General features: G+C 48.5%; 1 protein-coding gene across 2 annotated transcripts in view; it reads right to left on the bottom strand.

Moving 5' to 3' along the window:
- SDCBP (syndecan binding protein) overlaps window positions 1-20,356 on the bottom strand; it is a 403,969-nt gene that overhangs the window by 259,076 nt on the left and 124,537 nt on the right. For both annotated transcript variants that reach the window (XM_069621090.1, XM_069621091.1), the window contains exon 4: window positions 14,614-14,711. In XM_069621090.1, the coding sequence (XP_069477191.1) occupies window positions 14,614-14,711 (98 nt within the window). The remainder of the gene's footprint in view (window positions 1-14,613; window positions 14,712-20,356) is intronic.

Below are 20,356 nucleotides of genomic sequence, written 5' to 3'. Positions count from 1 at the left end.
TTACGCGTACCACTGTCTTCTTCAAGGCCAAATAAGATCAGGAGAGGGGATAGGACTCTTTCTATGCCATCTAATTGTTTAATCCATCCCAGGACCTCTTCCCAATAGATGCGTACCTTGGGGCACTTCCACCACATGTGCCAGTAATCAGCATCCATGTCGCAGTGTCTCCAGCATTTTGGGCTAGATGTTTGGAACATTTGAGAGTCTGCAAGGATCATACTGCCATCGATGGAGCAATTTCAGAGCATGTAATTTGTACTGGGTGGCGATTGATACTTTAGCTGGTGTTTCATAGATTTTGTCCCAGGTGTGTTGTTCAAATTCTCTGTTAAAGTCCTTTTCCCATCGCTCTTTGAGGCGAAGACTTGGGAGTTTGATCTTTGGTGATGAGGGCCTTGTACATGCGCGCCATTAAACCTTTCGATGAGTTGGTCGTGTCCAGTATCGATTCGAACGGTGTTAGCTCTCGTTGTGTGGTTTCCTTCCATTCCTTCCTTGACATGACCCCTTTTAAAATCGTAGATCCAAGAAGATTGGAATTGGATGGATTTGGAGGGCCTCCTCTAGTTCCGAAGTCGACATGAAGTTCCCGTTTCTCCACAGTTGGCCTACCCTCTCCAGGCCGGCATCAAACCAGGCCTGGTATCTGGCGTGTTCGGGGATTTCCTCTCAGATCCCGGGGGACCAGATATGACTTAGTGGAGCAGGCCATGTCGTGATTCCGGTCATCCTTTCCCCTTCCCCTTCCCCCAGATGTTCCACATGGTGCCCAGTATTGGGTGGTCACGTAAGCGTTTTGTGAGTTTTGCTCTGGGGACCCATAGCCACTCCGCAAGAGTAACATGGAGCAGGACATCATTATCTAGTTGGACACATTGGAGGTCCTTTCTATTGCGCAGGTGTGGGATCAGGATCCTAAGTTGGGTCGCCTGGTAATATCGTTCGATGTCCGGGAGGCCCACTCTGCCCATCTCCTTCGGGAGTATCAGGATATCATAAGGTATCCGGGGTTTCTTTCCGTCCCACAAGGTTTCCAGTATGGCCTTCTTGGTCTGTTTGAAGAAGTGGTCCGGGATTGCGATGGGGAGGACCTGGAAGGGATATAGGAAGCGTGGGAGGGTCACCATCTTAATTGCGTTCAAGCGGCCTATCCAGGAAATTGTGAGGGTTTTCCATTTTGCGAGATCCGTTTTGAGAGCGCTTAGGAGTTGCAGGAAGTTTGCCTCAGAGTTGAGTTAGATCTCTGGTTAAGTTGATTCCCAGGTATCGCAATCTGGGGCCTCCGACAATCAGGCCAAGGCGTTCGAGGTGATCTTGCTGCTCCGGGGATGGGTCATGGAGCGGGAAGAGAGTGGATTTGGATTTATTTATCTTAAAGCAGGAGAGTGTCCCATATTATTCAATGAGGTGTATCGCCCTTGGGATTGACGAGAGTGGGTTTACCACGTGGCACAAAATGTCGTCTGCATACAAGGCCAGTTTGTATTCTCTGCCATTCACCTGCATTCCTTCAACGGCGGTGTACGCTCAGAGGGCTCGGGCCAGGGGTTCTAGTGAGAGCGCAAAGAGAATCGCAGAGAGGGGACAAACTTGTCTCGTTACTCTCCCGAGAGGAAACCAGTGGGAGTACACCGCTACAGCAGCTCTTGGAGCTGTGTAGACTGCCTTGATTGCTCATCGAAGAATGGGTCCCAGGCCTATTCGTTTTAGATTGGCCTCTAAGAAGTGCTATTCTACTCTGTTTAACGCTTTCTCTGCATCAATCGAAAACAATGCTGGTGCGTTTGGCAGGTTTCTGGCCTCGTTTATGAGGTGGAGGGTCTTACGGGTGGAATCTGCGCCTTGTCTACCTAGGATGAAGCCTACTTGGTCGTTGTGAATTAGTGGGCATGTGTGCCTCGAGCCTCACGGTGAGAACCCTCGTGTAAATCTTGGCATCAATATTCAGGAGCGATATCGGGTGGTAGGAGGCACATTGCTTGGGGTCCTTTCCTTCTTTGGGGATCACTGTTATTAGAGCTTCAGAAAAGGAGTCGGGTGCCACACCAGTGCCGAGGATGTTGTTAAAGAGGACCACCATAAACGGGAGGAGTGCATTCTGGAAAGTTTTGTAAAACCCTGCGGTGTATCCATCGTTCCCCGGTGCTTTCCCCCCCATCAGAGGTCTTTTAATTGAATCTGTAATTTCTTCTCCCATGATAGGGGTTTCCATGGCTTGCGTTGTTTCCAATGGGAGGGTCAGCATGGCTACTTTGGTCAGATAGTTTGTCATCGCCTCTGGGTGCGGTGTATCTTGTGAAGTGTAAAGTCTCTCAAAAAAATTGGCGAAGGATTCGGGGATACTGGGGGGACGATGGTCTGGGGGTGCATCTATATTGTGCACCGTTGGAACCCATCGTTCACGGCGTTGGCCTCGGAGTCTTTCAGCCAGTAACGCGCCTGCTTTGTTCCCATGCTTGTAGTGCTTTTGCTTCAGGCATTGAAGCTTGTGAATAATGCAATTTGTTTTCATCTGCCGTAGTTCTTCTCTTTTGGAGTTAGCTTGTTCGATCTTCTGCGGTCTTTCGGAGTCCGCCGATTGAGCTGCGAGATCAAGTTGGGCGATTTCATTTCGCAATCTGTTTTCTATGAGCAGGCGTGCTCGTTTTTTCGCTGCTCCCTCCCTAATGAGAAGTCCCCTCCATGTGGCTTTACCTGCCTCCCATACTGTGTTGATGGGAGTTTCACCTACGTTGTTTTGCTCTAAGTATTGAGTGATGTCCAACTCCAGCTGCTCTCGAAAGACTGTCTTTTGAAAAGCGTTTTTGGAATTCCACCGAGGGAGAGCGATCTGATCTATAGTGACCACCACCATGTCATGGTCCGACCAAGTAATGGGCGATATGGTAGCTGCCGTCATTGCTGCGGTTATGTAAATATAGTCAATTCTAGAGAACATAGCGTGAGGCGTGGAGTAGAAGGTGAAGGCTGTTCGGGTTGGATTCATGTATCTCCAGGCATCCGTGAGATTGTAGGCGTTCATCATATCTACAATCCGGGAGTGTCTGGTGCCCTGTGAAGGGGTTGTGGACGGGGTGCCTGCTTGTCTCTCTATATCCGGGTCCATCCACCTGTTGAGGTCACCTCCTATTATTACTTCACCCTCTGCCTCGTTCATGACCTTGGGGATTGCCTGTTGAAGGAACCGGGACTGTGCGGTATTAGGCGCGTATATAGACGCGAGTGTGATGTGTCCTGTATCTTGCCAACTAGCACCAGCGTCCTACTGCTCACATCTGACCAGGACCTCGGATCGAATTGATTTACTGACGAGAACACCAACCCCGGCTTTTTTAATTTTAAGCGGGTCGGAGCCCCAATATTCAGTGCCCCATTTAGGGTGGCGTACCCTCCTTTACTCTCCTCTCCATTACTATATCGAGTTTCTTGCAGAAAGAGTATATCTAGATTGGCCCTCTTGGGAAACTGGCGATCCTTTGATAGGCGAATTTAGCCCCTTAACATTTAGCGTGCCAATTCTTAGCGTGCCATGCCTGTCACCTGATTCGTCATGTCCACCAATGAGTGGCGAGTCTTGCGAGTTCGTTGGTCACACCGCCTGTGTGCGTATCGCAAATCGCCGCAGAGGAAGTCTTTTGATGGTTGTCCCACATCCAATGGGACTTCAGAAAATTTTGGATTCCCTCCCCCCTCCCTGGGCATTGAACTCAATACCCGTTGTCGGCAGTTTCCGGCACAACATTTCCCCTACGAGGAACTGAAACTTGGATTGATGGCGTCCGAGGCGAGCCAGGTGCTAGCAACCGGCCTACTATCGGACCGCCCGTGAGGGTCGTAACCACGCGACCCCCAGCACGAATATAATCTCACCAACAGTTTGAGAGCCCCCCTCCCCCATTCTTAAAATGTCAACTCGAATTACAATTTAACACACAACAACTATTATCACTGAGTAATTAATGTAGTGATACATGCGATTTCGGGTTCCCTTTCGGCCAGTCGATCATCCGTCCTGGGTCTGGAGACAAATTCGTCACAGGCCGGCTCTGGTGGCTGTGATGTGCTGGTTTCCAACGTGACGGAGGGACTCCGAGACCATGATTCCTGAATAGGCCTCGCCGGGTCGGAAGTTACGTGCCTGCCACTTCATTTGGCATTTTCCGGCGTGTGGTTGGGTCATCTGTATTTTGTAGCTCCTTTGACCTTCCTTCTCGGGCCTCGGGGTCCCCGCTGCGCTCCCTCTCGTGAGGATTCATCTTGTGACCCCCTCTTTGGGGCCGGTGTCGAGGAAATCCGCAATGCAATCACGAATCTCTTCTTCAGAGCGGAGTATTATCTTCCTGCTGCCATGTTCGAACGTTAGGGAGAAGGGATAACCCCATCTATATCTTGTGCCCTGGTCTTTGAGCCATCTGGTTAGCGGGCCACACAGGGCTAAGGTGAGCGAGGATAGGTCCTGGAAGATGGTTATTTGGGCTCCACCAAGGGTGAGGGTGTCGCCTGATCTGGCTTTAGTGAGAATTCTCATTCTGTCTTGATATCTATGAAATCTGGCAAGGACCGATCTCGGACCCCGTGGTGGGCCTCCCGCTCTGTGTATTCTTTCTATTGTGGGTTCGTCGATATTCTCATCCGTGGTTAGGATTCTAATGATGTCATGTATGGTGTGTTTAAGGTCCTCCTCCGTTTACCCCCTCCCGCCCTGGAATCCCCAAAAAATAAATAAATAAAAATTAAACACCCAGGTTGTTACGCCTCTCCCGGTTTTCTAAATCGTCCATCTTCAGCGGGATGTCTTCTTCTCTTTTCTCTATATTGCGCATGCGGAGGTCCAGCTGGGTTTCCAGTGTGTCAATTGAGGCTTGGTTGTTCGACACATTTGAGCCTCTCCTCAATATTGTCCACCCTCTGGGTCATTTTGTCAATCTTGCCACCCAAGTTGGCGCCCATGTTTCTGATTTCGCTGAGGAGGGTGGCTATGTCCCCTTTGGGAGCCGCTGCCTCTGTTTCGGAGGGATCAGCTGACATTGTGCGGGCAGTTCTAGGTTCGGGGTGCGGCCGGATGTAGGCGTATTTGGGTAGTTTGGATTTGGTGCTCATGCGTTGTGTAGGTGCGAGGAGGCACTCGCCCCTGCAACGGGGTCACTACCCTCAACACCAAGTCAATGAGCCAGTACTGGAGTGCGTTGCAGGGCAATCTTCGGAGAGTCCAGGGTAACGAGTCCAGCGTTGGGAGGAGGGACACGCCCTGGGGTCAGGGGCTCTACCCTCCGGATGTGTCACCTTGTGTTCAGTTCCGTGCAGACCTCAGGTTCAGTGCGGGTTCCACAATGTGCTGGAGTGAATGCAGATTGACTCTTGGGCCTTGTTGGGTTTGCGTGGAGGGGGGGGTTTGGGGGGGTCTCAGATAGGGTGGCCTGTGTCCCAGGAGTGTTGGAAGAGTCTTGGAAGGCGTACAGAGGGCACACGCCCCACGAGTGGGGGCCCAACCCTCTGTGGCGGGTTCAGTGTTGGGAGTTTGGAGGACGAGTTGAATAGGGGAGGCCTAGCTAGCGTCCAAATCCAGATCCAGTGGCCAGAGGCGTTGGGTGCGATCCTCTTGGTCAGGGTGTGGTAGGCGGCTTGCCCAGTCGACGGAATGGGGCTGGTGACACCGTACAGAGTCCGACGAGGTGAGGGATATTCTCCAGGAAATGGCGGGAGCAGCCTCCCCAGGCAGATGACTCCCTCGTGAGGGGCCACTGTGCATGGGCGTAAGGTCGAGGTTGGGCAGGCCTCTCGGGAAGCAGGCACGGCATCTGTAATGGGCTAGTGCGTCCGTGGATGGAGAGGGGAGCACACTCTTATGGACGGTGGGCCTCAGGCTGTGCCGGGCGCGACGGAGTTGCCACGCGGCTCACGGAACGGGAAGGACCGCCTCCTCCTCTGGGGTCCGGGGTCTCCTCGCTACACGAGGGCCTGGGGACTGCGCAGTGAGGCAGGAACTGCCTTGGGGGCCCGCTGCGCGACTCGGTGGTTCCGCAGGAAAGCGGAGGGCAGAGCCAGCAGTCCTGGGCTTCGCAGGTCCCAGTGCCCCGTCGTGAAGTCGTGCTGAGGGCCTGGAGGGAGAGGCACGATCCCGGAGGTTGTACTCAGGTTACAGAACTCCAATTTTCACCAGATTTTCGCCCAGCATGTGGGGGGTCCGGTTCCCCCCATCCTGTGGATCTGTTGTTATGTGGTGGGGGGGGTAGTCTAAAAAATGATGACAAGGCGCGCACTCTGAAACAGACCCTGATGACCTGGAAACTACTGATAGTTCTGTTATTTAGGTCAATGCATGACCCATTGGATCCCAGGGAAAGGAATACCCCATCACAAGATGCAGAAACAGAACATTAGTGAAAGTAGGCTCGTAACGGGGGGGGGGGGGGTAAAGGGAGGCAGTGAACAAGATTGAAAATGTTACTGTATATACTGCAAGTTTGGTGTTTATTGTTCGTTTAAACTATTCAATAAAAATGCTTAAAAAAAATAAAATAAAAAAAAAAGTACTGGCCCTCCAGCTGGCCCCGTACATGCCATTTGTAGTTTTATTCCGAGGCACTCCACCTCCCTCAATATACGCCAGCTGTTACATTCTTGGCCGAATTGACCCTAGGACACAGCCACATTAGACATGGAAAAAGCATTCGACTTTCATGAGGTTCCTGTAGTTGGAGCTGGAGAAGAGCAATTTTGGTCCACATTTTATATCCTGGGCAAAACGGTTATATGCATTTCCTGTGGCCAGGGTCCGTACCGAAGACAGTTCTAGCTTTCTCAAAATGGGCAGGGGTACCAGACAGGGTTTCCCTTTATCACCGTTAATATTTGCATTGCTATTGAGCTTTTGGCGGACAGGATCCGGCATCTGCATGCTCATAGGGGTATAGGATTATAAGAGGCTCCCGAGATCATCTCTCTCTACGCAGATGATGCCTCGCGTTACATCCGCTCTCCCGATGAAAACCTCGCCCCTATATTAGACGTCATTTTTTTCGGTGAACTGTCGGGTTTAAAGGTGAATTGTATCAAATCCATATTGTTCCTGTTGACCAATGCCACTATTCCCCCTGGAGATCTCAAGGGGTATGACATGGTCCCAAACGGAAATCACCTATCTTGGGGGTAGTAGTTACATATCACTGATCTCAATTTCGGAAATTGCCTCACCTTTCTCACCCGAAAGACAAATGACTGGGCCAAAATTGCTGATCACACTAGCCAGGAGGGTAGCCGTTCTCAAAATTATAGTTTTACCACAACTCCTGTATAGATTCCAAAATATACCGCTCTGGCCCGGTCAAGAGTTCTTTAAATCACTGACCCGGAGTGTTAACGCCTTTGTGGTACTCTGAGCTGTTCGCCTAAAATTAGAAACATTAGCTACTCCAGCTGCACACGACTGGTTTGGTGACACAACCCCCCCCCCTCCGCTAGACAGAAACCTGTGCAGTTCCCTCTGGGACTACTGCAAAAGATTTAAGACTACAGGTGTTTGGCAGCAAACCTAATTGGTAGCAGTCTGCCCAACCCAGATTTACCTGGTAGCTGTGGCTGAGCAGTCAGACTTCTCGCAAGAAGAGTTAGGCAGTATACAGAGCATACACAATAGGTCAAGAGAGCACAGTAGAACAAGCAAACACTGACCAGAGCTTGGTGTAAAAGAGATATAATTGTTCATTTAAAAACCCATCTAGTAAACACACTGGCACTAATATCAAGCAGTTCAAAAACACGGTCACTAAAAGATATACACTCCCTTAAACGGTTATTAGACAAGTCTTAAGTAAAAGCAACACTTATTTTCAGACAGCGGTGAGCGCTTAAGGAAGATGGCACTAATAACTTGGTTAAAAAGGGAGAAAGGCAAAGCATAGATAGAACAGGTCCCAACACTTTAAACGAACACAGTAAGAGAAGAAGGCAGGTTAAAACCGTGAAGTTAAAGTTCAGAAAGCCGGACCCATTTTAAGAGGATCCGCGAGAAATGTGTCCAAGGTCACACGGTTGAAAGTGCATCAAAGTCTCGACAAAGGTTCAGAAAAGTGTTGAACAGAAAGGGACCAGTTAGATGGTCAGGCGGCCAGTCCAGAAGGTTAAGGATTTACTGTCACCTTGTAGTAATCTATAGAAAGGGAGGCCTGGTGGACACAGTACCTTAAAATGGTGAGAACGCTCCAGCGGGGGCAGTTGTTCCTGGCAGCGGGTGCAAGTCGGTGCTTCGTCCGGGGGAAGAGAGGATCTCGTTGTGGAGGAAAGCAGAAGGTCGTTGCACTGCCAGGGAAGAAACCAGCTGCAGAGTTCTCAATTAAAAGGAGCGGTCCTTTTTTCGCGGTGCAAGGGTAAGTGGCTATCCGGTTGCCGGGGTGCTTGGCACAGGCAATTCGACCACTTGGACGTCTTGGAAGCGAAAGAGAAGGTAAACTGGTTGTTCCCACCAGTCAAGGGAAGAAGACTCAAGCAGGGAGATCTCCTCGGTCGTTGGAAAGTGGTGAGTCGGTCCAGCAGGGTTCCACCAGTGGTGTCGTCGTAGCAGCAGGTCGGCTCAGCTTCTCCCTCTTCGGATTTTCAGGTCCTGTGGCGACTTCTGAAGTTCCAGTCCCAAAAGCCCTGCTTTTATGCAAGAAACCCCCATTCATTCAGCCTAGCTGTCAATCAAACATGCTAAGTGGTGAGCGGGGCTGCTCACCACTTGGGCCAATCACGCAAGAGTGCAACTTGGGTTGGCAAGGCAACTTAGTCCAAGGTGCCTAAACCCCCTCCCACACCCTCTGTGGTACCCAGACAGAGTGGCACCACTTTGGAGGGCTTCTGTGTAGAAGCCCGCCAAAAGTGGAACAAAGGGCTCGACCTTTGGTTTGGAGTTACAGAGGCGAACACAAACCCATTATAAAACAGAGTTCTGGCACAAAGACCCTACCGGTGAATTAATATTAAATAAATAAACCAGCGGTATCTTTAACATTGCACCAAAAAGTGGTGCGAGTAAAATACATGGGAATATGGGGCAAAAATGGGAATGGGGGAAGGGCAATGGAGGAAGGAGGAATTACCGCCTTCCCAACCTTGGAATAGGGCGGTAATTCCCCTTTCCTCCAAGGCGGTACCGTTAAATTACCGGCATGAACCATGGCGCTAATAGCGCCATGGTTTACCGCCTACCGTGTAATGGGGCCCATAGATCAACAAAGGAATACCCCAAATCATGTCCAAGAGTGCGAGGAAGAGAGTCTCACTCTTGGCAGGAGAAAAAAACAAACTCCAGAAATCCAGCAAAGCTGCCGGGGGACTCACTAGGTTAGGAAATTCAGCCTAAACAGAGAATTCTCCGTAACACCCCCTCCCCCCCTGTTAAACTAGAGCACATGGCAGCAGGATGTTTGCTCCTTGGTCCTCCCCAAGTCTCAAGCTAGACCCTATGGACCCGACCAGATCCATGATGAGGGCATGGAACAAACTCTGGAAGAGGAAAGGCACCACACGTCCATTTCATGGTAACTTTATGTTACATACACTTGTAAAGCGCATGGTCGCCAAAAGGCATGATGGCACTGGTGTGGAAGCTGTAAGCTAGAGAAGAGCAATAGAGAATCAGAAAGCTAGAACAGAGTGGTTTTCAAAGCTTTCCTAAAAGCCAGATGATTAATGGAAGATTTAAGTGATAAGGAGAGTGTTCCAAAGCTTGGCTGCGGCAATAGAAAAGGCTCTGCCACCAAGTCTTTCCTGGTTAAACCCGGGGACCATAAGTAGGTTGGTTGTAGAAGAGCAGAGGTTATGTTCCGGAATATATCGGGAAAATTTGGATTGAAGGAACTCCGCTCCTAAGCCATGGATTGCTCGATGGACAATACATAATGACTTAAACTTGATTTGCTGCGCCACAGGAAGCCAATGGCGTTGGCGAAGCACCGGTGAAATATGGGCACCGTAGGGGGAGCCAGTAGCCAATCTGGCTGCCAGATTTTGCATACGTTGGAGCAGGCCAATCGGTTGGGATAGGTACAGGGAATTACAATAGTCCAACCGTGAGAGGACCAGCGCTGCCACCATGGGAGGGGGGAGCATGGCTTCCGGGATCATAGGCAGGACACTCTTTAAAACCCTGATCTGGTGATGGGCGGACTGACAAATGGCCGAAACCTGATTTGACATGGAGAGGGAGGCGGAAAGAGTAACCCACAAGTTCTTTACCTTGTTGACTGGACAGGGTAATGGACCCAACGATGTGGGGTAAAAGGCGGGGGTCCATAGTGATGGGTTTGGGGGGGGGGGGGGGGGGGGCAATCCACTAGCATCACTTCCGTCCATCCAGGCTCCGACTGCTTGAAGGCAGTCGTGAAGACAGGCTGAGACCGCGGGTTGATCCTGATCAAGCCGGATCAGGATTTGGGTGTCATCGCGTAGGAACAGGAGTCCATAGGAGCGAATAAGGCAAACCAGTGCCCAAATATAAATGTTGAACAGAATCGGGGAGAGGGAAGATCCCTGAGGGACACCACAGGTAAGAGCACAATGGGCAGAGAGGAAGGGAGGCATAGCGAGAGTCTGGGTGCGGTCTGAAAGGAAGGAAGTAAACCAGGCAAGAACAGGACCAGAGATCCCAATCTGTGCAAGACATGATCGAAGGATAGGATGGTCCATTGTGTCAAACGCCGCAGACAGATCTATTGGGATCAGGGCCCCTACTCCGCCCGCATCGACTAGTCTGGACATATCGTCTTGTACTGAGATAAGCACACTTTCCGTCCCTCTCCCTGGCCTAAAACCTGCCTGGGCATGGTTAAAGATATTTGAAGATTCCAGGAAGGAGGATAGGAGGGGCATGACCAGAGATTCCAAGAGTTTAGCCAGGAACGGAAGTAGTGAAATGGGGCGAAAATTGGCAGGGACGGTGGGGTCAAGTGAGGGCTTCTTGAGGAGAGGAATAACCCTCGCAGATTTCAATTCCGGGGGGGACCAGTCCGGATTGGCAGGAGTGAATAGCCGCAGTAATTTCAGCCAAAATGTCATGAGCGATCGTTTTCATGATAGTAGCAGGAATAGCATCCTCAGGGGAGGAAGATTTAATCTTTAATATGGCTGCCAGGACTTCTGCCTCGGTAAACAAAGGGAAGGCAGACCAGCTAGGGGAAGAATCAGTAGAGGGGGGTGGAACAAAGCTGGTGGTGTCAGGGAGCGGTATCGTCAAGGATTTGGCAATGTTTGATCTAATCACATCAATTTTAGTGGTGAAAAGGGATGCACGGTCATTGCACAATTTTTGTGATGGCTTAACCATAGAGGTCAGAGATTCAGAGGAAGCGAGAGAGTGAACAATGGAAAATAGGGCTTTCGGCTTGAGTAAAGCATTTTCAATTTTTGTGAGCGAAAAAAGTTGATTTAGCAAGTTTAACCTTATCTAAATAGGTAGAGAGACTGAGCTTGTACAGGTCTCTGAACCAGGGCTGAGACGGTAGTCTATTGCCTTGAGTAGGTTTCAATGGAGCAAGGCAGTCGGCAGCAGACACCAATGACTGAGTGTGGTTAGCGATAAGGGTCTCATAGAAGTGCAATTGGAAGCTATATGAGCACCAAGTGCCTTAAGATCAACAGAACGCCTGGAGCCGAGTAGCGTCTTAGAGGGGAGAACCTTGCAGAGGGGGGTGGCTGACTGAATTGAGCATGAGACTAAATAGTGATCAGACCAGGTCACTGGCTCAATCGGGCTGGGGTCGAGCAGGGTATCTTTGGCAAATACCAGGTCAAGGGACAACTTTCCCTTGTGGAACTATCTCCCCGATTCCCCACGAGTAGATTCCACAATGGTCCGCCACTGGGTTACTGAGGGTTTTGCCACTGAACAGGAGGCATTCACCTTGGGGACCTACCTGAATCCTTATGAGGGCGGCCCTCCCGCTGGCTTTAATATGCGGGACTCCGCGGTCTCTCAAGAGAAGGTGGCCCGTATTCCCCTCAGTCCCCCCCTGATGACTCCCTGTTAGCCGAGATCATGAATGGACCACTCGTGTGAGGGGTTTAGGGAGACATGGTGTAGGGACCTCGGCGTTGAAAGGACATCAACGATGGGTGTCTGTGACCCTGAACCCGGTAAATCTCCTTCAACGCTAGATTTAGATTAATTAAATTGAAAATACTCGACAGGTTCCATTACATTCTAGTCAGGCTGCACTCTCTGAATGCCCCAGTTGTAGAGCGCCCAATTCAGATTACATACTTAAGCTCTGGTCCTGCCCGAATTTTTTCTCGTTCTGGAGGGAGGTTTGCCCAACCATATCCCAATTCCTGGAGTGCACTATTACACCATCCCCCGTTGTCCTGACTCTTTAATGAGTTCCCCCATATGGGTCGCAATTCTAAAAGACTGGTCGGATTGTGTATGCCGTTTGCGACCCGCTGTGTCCTGCTGCTCTGTTTACGCGCTAGAGCTCCCACTTTCAATCAATGGGCTCAGGCTGTCACCTGGGCTTCCGATATTGAGGAGCGGTGGGCAAGCTTGCAACCGGCAGCCTGTAGACCTAGAAACATCTGGACCAAGGCTTTCCCAAGGTTTAAATACCTTCTCTAGGATAAACTACTATTTCCCAGAGTAAGTAAAATGGAGTGAAATTGACTCTAGTCGTTTTAAATTCCTAGACCCAGCACACCCCATCTTACAATAGAGTTCTGGAGGGGTTACTTTGTATCCCCTGTGTCTACATACTAATGTAGCAGTCAAATGCTACCCTTTCCTATTGAAATGGCTGGTGGCCGTGGTTTTACAACAAACTACCATGATTTTTCCCGACCGCGAACACTGGTAGTGTTAAATCCCAGGAGCCATGTTTTTTCAAGATGGTGCCCAAGCCCCCTTTGTTTAAACAGGTCCCGGTCTTTTTTCAAGATTTCTTTTTGGAAAGGTCCTTCTAGAGTTTGTCTCTGCGCGCCAAACCAGGTCTGGTCCCTTCCCTTCAGGAGTGAAGACCACCTCTGGCGCCAGAGTGTCTGGGGTGGGCAGGAAGGTGCCCGAAACACCCTGTGCTTATTCTCCTAAGAGACCCAAATGCAATCTGGCATGATTGGCTGGCTGACTGTCCGGCAAGGACAGCCACCCTGCTGGGTGAGAGACAGCTAGGCTGGAAAGGCGAGTCTCTTGGCTTGGAAGGCAGAGTCGACCACTGGAACGAACCAACCGAAGATGAGCTGGAAGAGGACGGCTGCTGCAACTCCTGGACCGTTGGTTTGCCCGTTGAAGCCCTGCTGCAGGTCCAAATCGCCAAGTTCACCTCAACAGAGAAGCCCCTTCAAGGACGACTTCTCCCTTTGAGTTGGTGGGACCAATCAACTCGACAGTAAGCCACCTGGATACCGATCTCGGAGCTGGTTGCATCTTCCTCAGAGTGCTGCAGGAAACTGTATAACCAGAGAGAAGGACACCAGTTTGTGTGCTTGACTTACAGCTAGCGGAATTACAGATTTGCCAAGCTTTTTGAATCCTCAAGTGCAGTGCAGGAGTCCCCCAACGTTCTCCCTCTTGTCCCCGCAACTGAGGCCCAGGAACAGAGAGATCTGCAGGAACTGCCAGGAACAGAAGTCATCGGCTGCTTTTTTCTTCATTTGTAAGGTACTGGAAAACCAGACAAGAGTGCTTACTTCTCGCGATGAAAGTGCTTGAAACGTTCCCAACTCACAGGCCTAATCAGCTTGTGACCCAACATATGATTTTTCTTTTTACAAACTACTTCTGAGAACTTTGGCAAAGAGGTTACCGTTTACTTACCAGAACTGGTTTATCCCATACTTTTCCATTGACTTTGGCCTAGCCTACTGAATTGAATTGACTCTTCTGGTGAACTCAAAATATCTGCACTGTCTAAGAAGAATTGTAATCTTTATGTTCTGATAACCTATGCCTTTTTGCTCCTCCTTCAAAGTTTTCTGAATGCCAAACAGTAATTGAATGCCTCAGAAACAGAGTGTATAATACTGGAGTAAATTTGTGTATATTTATTTAACTGCCTCCTTCTAGTAAATGTTTTAGAACTGACTGTTGAATAAATTAATAAGTGTTTAACCAAGAAACCTTCAGTGCAAGAGTTTATTTGAACACCTGTGATTGTACACCTCTGTGTAACATTACAGCTCACATTCCCCTCTTGAGATAAGCCTGGCTGCTCAGCTCCGCTACGAAAACGGTGTAGTACAGACTTATACCAAAGGTTGGTTTGCATACACCTGTAGTCTTAGTTGTGTTTAGTGGTCGCAACGGGTACTGCAAACAAACTCTGCCCAACACCCTGTGCATGACCTTTCTTAAATAGTTTGTCCGCACCATGGTTGCATGGTCCACATACGATGTAAGACTCCTAGGTTTCGTGTGCATTGTCCTACGAGGCCACCATACCAGTCTATATGCTTTCTTTTAAAATGCTGATTTCCCCATATGTTACTCACTGACCTCTGTTTTATTGTCAAGCAAATGAAATAAAGTTTAAAAAGAATAAACTGCATTTTGCTTCGCAGAATGTTCAAGTTTAGGTTTTGTAAAAAAAATTAAAAAAAAATCTATCTATAACAGTATTCCCAAAATATTAGAATTACTTTATTTACCTGAGATGGAACCATAGCCAAGTTTCTGTGGATTTCTTCTTCATTCAGACTTAGTCCCATATATTGGGCAAGCTCTGGATACAATTTTGGATACAAGCCTGCAGAGATACAAATTTGAGCACATTTAAGTTGTTTTCCATAAACAATTCCGAACACTAATCCTACTGTACTTTTTACATTGTATTCCAACTAGGTCAGGAAGGACTCAAAGCAGTCATAATAGTACACAAAACTAAAAGCAAGACTAAAAGTAAAACAATCAATGTAACAGAGCTACCAAATGTCACATCCTCGAGTAGCAGACGTATGGGTCTGCCAGCAAGGTTTGGGAAGGTCAATCAAATATAGCATATAAACTTCTGAATCTTCCACAGCATCTCGCTTACCAGTTCTCCCACACTCCAGACCTGCTCTTTGCATTCCAAGAGGCTGCGAAAGCGAGCTGGCGATTTTCATTATAAACTAATTATATAAAAAATTAAACCTATGCATTACAAAGCAGTACATTCTTGGGCAAATTCTCCCCAAGCTAAACGGAATTCACTTCCTAATCAGTTTAGCGACATGACAATTAGATTTACAGACAAAGGACAGATAAAACGTAAAAACGGACTGCCATTGAGAGCAACCATTTTAAATAAATCATACCACTAATTAGCACCACGGGATTAGGTGCTGCCCAATCAGGATGCTCGGGGGCTGTATTGTAAAGGAACAAACCTGCCTTCTGTGAACCATGCTCCCCTTTCATTTCCCCACTACCCCTCACCTTAGCACCCCTGTAGTTTCCGAAACGGCTGCCAATGGTCTTTTAAATTGAACAAAATATGTACCTTTACAGCACAGCCTGGCACTGCGCATTGCTGGCGTCCTTAATCAATTTCATTGTTGATGACATCACAGTCACCAACAAAGGACAACGTACTTTGAGCACACCAGCACTGCAGTGTTGGGCAGCGCTGGCAGGTTTGCATTCTTAACGGCGCCTCCAATAAATACAACCAACATGTTAGCACCCGTGTTGGGAACTATATAGGTGCCAATGGTGATATTAACTTCGCTGGCAGGCCGATCCTGCCGGTAATGGCACTGCTACGCTCAGGCCGTAAACTTCGGCGGTGGGCCGTTATCAACATGCTTGCCTCCTCAACCAATATCGCCTCAATCTTATTCATTCATTCATCTTTTGCATAGTGAAACCAGTTAATGTGCTGCCAGCGACTGTCATTCTATGCCCAAATAATTGCACTATTTGGCAGCCATTGACACATGCCATTGTAACATTTGGGTTTTTGGTAAGAACCCTGTTCACCCGGGTGCTGAAATACTAATGTGGGTTGTGACTTGTTAATGTTAAAGGACATTTGTACCGCGCACCATCACCACCGGAGTAGTCACCTGGCGGCTCTGAAAGAGGGGAGGTTGAGTTAGTGGGAGGAAACAGGAAACGTGCAACAGAGCAGTGATGTGCTGTTGGTGGCCTCAGCCCAGTGGGTCCGTTGGCTGGGCCTGGGGTGTTTGCGGCCGGTAGTTGTCATGTACTGTTGTGCAAGACTATGCGTGTTTTTGTTTTGTTGTTGCAATGTAGTGAAGTTTGTGCGGTTTGTTGTGCTGTAGGTTTTGGTTTGGAGTTTGAGAGGTGTATGCAGAAAGGGAAATTGTTAGTAGGGTTGGTTAGTTTGCGTCTCTATCCTGAATTGAGGCGCTCGGCTTGCTTAGTCTCCCCCTGATGCGGCTCTATCCTGATCTGGGTCCGACTGGCATACAGGTTCCTTACTCCTCTGGCCCCCACCTCTAACATGCTCTTTCATAGCTCCCCTTATCCTCCCTGCATACTCCTCCTGCCAGTGCACCTGCCTATGTCAACCTCTCAGGTAGTGTGGCGATTGCCAATATCTCGACAATTCCGCGCTACTGTGGTACCTGGCGGTAACTAAGGGGCGGGCGAAAGTGTTGGTGGGATTGTCTGAGATAGTTCATTCAGTTTCTGTGCGTGCCGCCTGTGTTCCAATCTATCCGGTGTCACCCGTCCAGGTGCCGTGGGAGCTACCCTCTCAGGTTGGGCATGTCCGTGTCCTTTCCGGCTTAGTCGTCCTTTTTCCGGTTTTGGTTTCCAGGTTTAGTCTGTGGTGTTGAAGAGCCAGGTTTTTAGTGATTTCCTGAATTTTAGGTGATCTTCAGTGTTTATTTCTTTTGGGATGTTGTTCCAGGTTTTTGCGGCCAAATGGTAGAAGGAGGTGCCTCCATGTTTTTTCTTAAGGTATGGTTTGAGTTCCAGGCGGATTTCATTGCTTGATCGGAGAGGTCTCGTTGGTTTGTAGACTTATTTTCTTTTGTAGGAATTCTGCTCCTTGTCCGCCGATTGCCCTGTGCGTTATGCACATTGTTTTGAAGGTGATGCGTTGTTTTACTGGAAGCCAGTGTAGTGTTTTTAGGGCTGGAGTGATGTGGTCTTTTCTGGATAGTTGGAGGAGTAGTCCTGCTGCATTTTGGATCTGTTGCAGTTTCTTTAGGAGGTATTCTGGTATTCAGAGGTAGAGGCTGGTATTCGATTAGGGCGACGATAGTGAGTGTTTTGTGCGTGAAGGAGAGGAAAGGTAGAATTCTTCTTGCTGTGTGGAGGAGAAAAAAGCATTTCTTCACTGTTGCATTTATTTGTGGTTCCAGGGTTAGGGTGTTGTCCATTAGGATTCCCAGATTTTGTACTACCTTCGATTTTGTTGGTGTGTTTCCCATTTCTGTAGGACATGGGATGGTGGTTTTGTTCTCTTGGTCTTTCGATACGATCATGATTTCTGTCTTTCCTGGGTTGATTTTCAGGTTGTTGGCATCCATCCAATTGAAGACTTCTTTTAGACAGTCGGTTAGGGTTGAATGGTCGGCATCGGTGTCTTTGATTTTGTAGATGATCCGAGTGTCGTCTGCGTAGCTGTAACATGTAATGTTGTATTTTTTGAAGATTGATGACTGGAGTCTGATGGATGTTGAAATATAGTGGAGTGCGGATCCTTGTGGCACTCCACAGTCGTTAACTCGTGGAGTGGATTTGAAAGGTTTAATCCATACGGTTTCTGTCCTGTCTGCTAGGAATGATTTGGTCCAGCGTAGTGCTGTGTCTGTTATGCCTATGTCTTCTAGTCTTTTGGTCAGGGTGTCGTGGCTAACTGTGTCAAAGGCTGCGGAGAGGTCGAGCAGAATAAGGGCTGAGGTAGTGCAAGTCTGCGTTAGTTTGTTTTGAGGTCGTCCCAGATGGATAGTAGTGCTGTTTCCGTTCCCCTCGCTGGTCTGAAACCGATTTGAGCTTGGTCCAGCAGGTGGTGTTTTTCTACGTGTTCTTGGGTTAGTTTATATACGTAGGTTTCTAGAAGTTTTGCTGGGTAGGGGATGTTAGAGATCGGCCTGTAGTTGGAAAGGTCATCTATATCACCACTTGTGTTTTTCAAGAGTGGCTTGATGTATGCTGATTTGAAGATCTTCGGTACGGTTGATAGTGATAGATTTAGAAGGTTTCTGTAGTGTTCTGCTGGCGATCCTTGCACGAGGATTGACTTGACTTAAGTGGTCAAGCAATAAATGAGAAGTTCTGTCACTGGTTTCTTGGGTACAACAGTGATTTATGAGACACTTAAAGCTGACATGTTTCGAACGGACCTCAGTCTTTTTCAAGGCCTTGGTGAGTTAACATAATGTGCAATAATATTCATAATTGTTTGTTAACAATCGAGTAGTGAAAAACCAAGATCAATTGTCCCGTGTTGTAAAATGTTGCATTTGGTTGTGTTGTGACATATTGGTGCACAGATGAGATGTGGTGATAGTGACAAGAATTTGCATGACATGAACATATTGCATAAGTGTCATTGTGAGGAGTGTGAGTGAGATGGAATGAAAATGCATTATGATAAGAAAGGTAATATACATTTGAGTTGAAGGTAACATTGTTGAAAACATGTAAATGGCCACGTCAAGTTTAGTAGGTGGTACTAAGGAAGAAGGAGGAAAAGATAGTTTGCGTTAGCTGTTGCGGGTATGGGTACCGGGCCATGTATGGGTGGGCCAGGCAAGGTGCCTTCAGTAGAGGCTGGGTGCCTGGGTAGTGCACTCAGTGCTTGCGAGTTAGGGTCCTGCGAGCAGCATGGTGAGTGGTATTACCCAAATTGACCTTATACAATTGACCTTTTGCACAATTGACCTTTATATTATTATTTTAGTTATTTCATATATGTATTGGGTTGGTTTTGGATTATAAATATAAGGGGATTGGGTGGTGGGTTGCAGGGCTTTTTGGATTGGGTGGAGGGTTGCAGGGGGTGGGGGGGCTTCCCCCCCCCGCATATATGTCCCAATTGACCTAAATTAGGTCAATTCTCCCAAGGTCAATTCTGAAAAGGTCAATTCGTATACAACCTGGTGAGTCACTCTGTTGGTCTCAGAGTAGCGCCATGGGTGCTTATACTCTATGGTTTGTATAATGGCACTGGTATAGGGAGGAGTTAGTTGCTGCCCGTGCTGCACATGGTCTGCGTGACGAGCAGGTAATGTAAAGTATTAGGGGGCGACAATAGTGAGTATTGCGTGGTCGGGTACAGCATCCTTGCAAGCACAGGTTCCAATATATTTGCGCAAGTGGTTGATTGGGGGTGGGGGGGGTAATACTGAGTGGTACTAGCGATGGGTGCAATGGCTCCCTGGCAGGAGGGGCCTATGTATTAGGCTATACATGCAGTATTAGGAGTTTGAGTCCATGTGGTTCTGTGCATGCAAGCAGCGGCGTGCCCAGTGAGCTATACAAACAGATGTATTGTGTGTGTGTGTCATGGTGTAGGTGGGGCAGGTTTGCTCCAAGCGTGGGAGCCTGGATGTGGCAAAATAAGTGCGTTATACAAAGTATGGGTCAAGGTGCCTGTTCAATATTGGAGGCCGGAGCTCGAAAATTGAGAATAAGCAAGTGTGGGGCTTGGGATGGACCAATGCGGGTGCATGGGACTTACGTGGCAGGCTTGGGGGGGCTTCAGCACAAAGTTGAGCGGTCACATTGATCTTTTGATGCCGGCCACCAACTTTGTTTGGGCTTTAAGTAACAGTGTGGTTCCGTCCGATTGGCCATGAAGATGCACACATCCGATTGGTTCAGAGTGTCGCTATTGTGCTAGTGCACTGGTGTGTCTAACACTAGTCGTTTGAGAGATGTATTATAGGGCAAATTAACAGTCTAATGAAGTAGTTAATCATAATATCCCTGTGAGGAATAAGGCACTAGAAGTAAGTTGGTCAAGCGACGCACTGTACATTAGTACAATGTTTATAAAAAAATATCCACATAAGTTGGGATGTGGGCTAGAGAGCGCCATGATAAATAAGGCCAAGGTGTCCCGGATATTGCAGTGCACCATGGGTTGTGGCGATGCATGCCGGGGCAATATGCACCTGGTATGTGGTGTAAGTAAGTGCAGAGGTGGCTCAATGGAGTAAGAATGCAAGCAAAAAGAATGCACTGTGAGGAATTAAGCAATTTGATACGTGGACCATACAGGAGTTAAATGGATTCTCTTGTTGTGGACTGTGGAGTCCCATGATAAATACCTGCAATGTGTCCCAGATATAGTGCACATGTGTGCCAGGTGGTGGATCCCTGGCATGTGGAAGAGATGCAGGGTCAGTCCCGACACTGACTGAGTGTGGTGGGTGTGTGGACGTTGGTTTTGTATCAAGAGGGCAAGGGAGGGAGTAGTTGCTTACCTAT

Source organism: Ambystoma mexicanum, chromosome 5q, assembly GCF_040938575.1.
Source record: "Ambystoma mexicanum isolate Mex_15411 chromosome 5q, UKY_AmexF1_1, whole genome shotgun sequence".
Lineage (NCBI taxonomy): Eukaryota > Metazoa > Chordata > Amphibia > Caudata > Ambystomatidae > Ambystoma > Ambystoma mexicanum.
The sequence above is the reverse complement of the archived record's forward strand: the minus strand, read 5'-3'. Positions and strand labels throughout refer to the sequence as shown.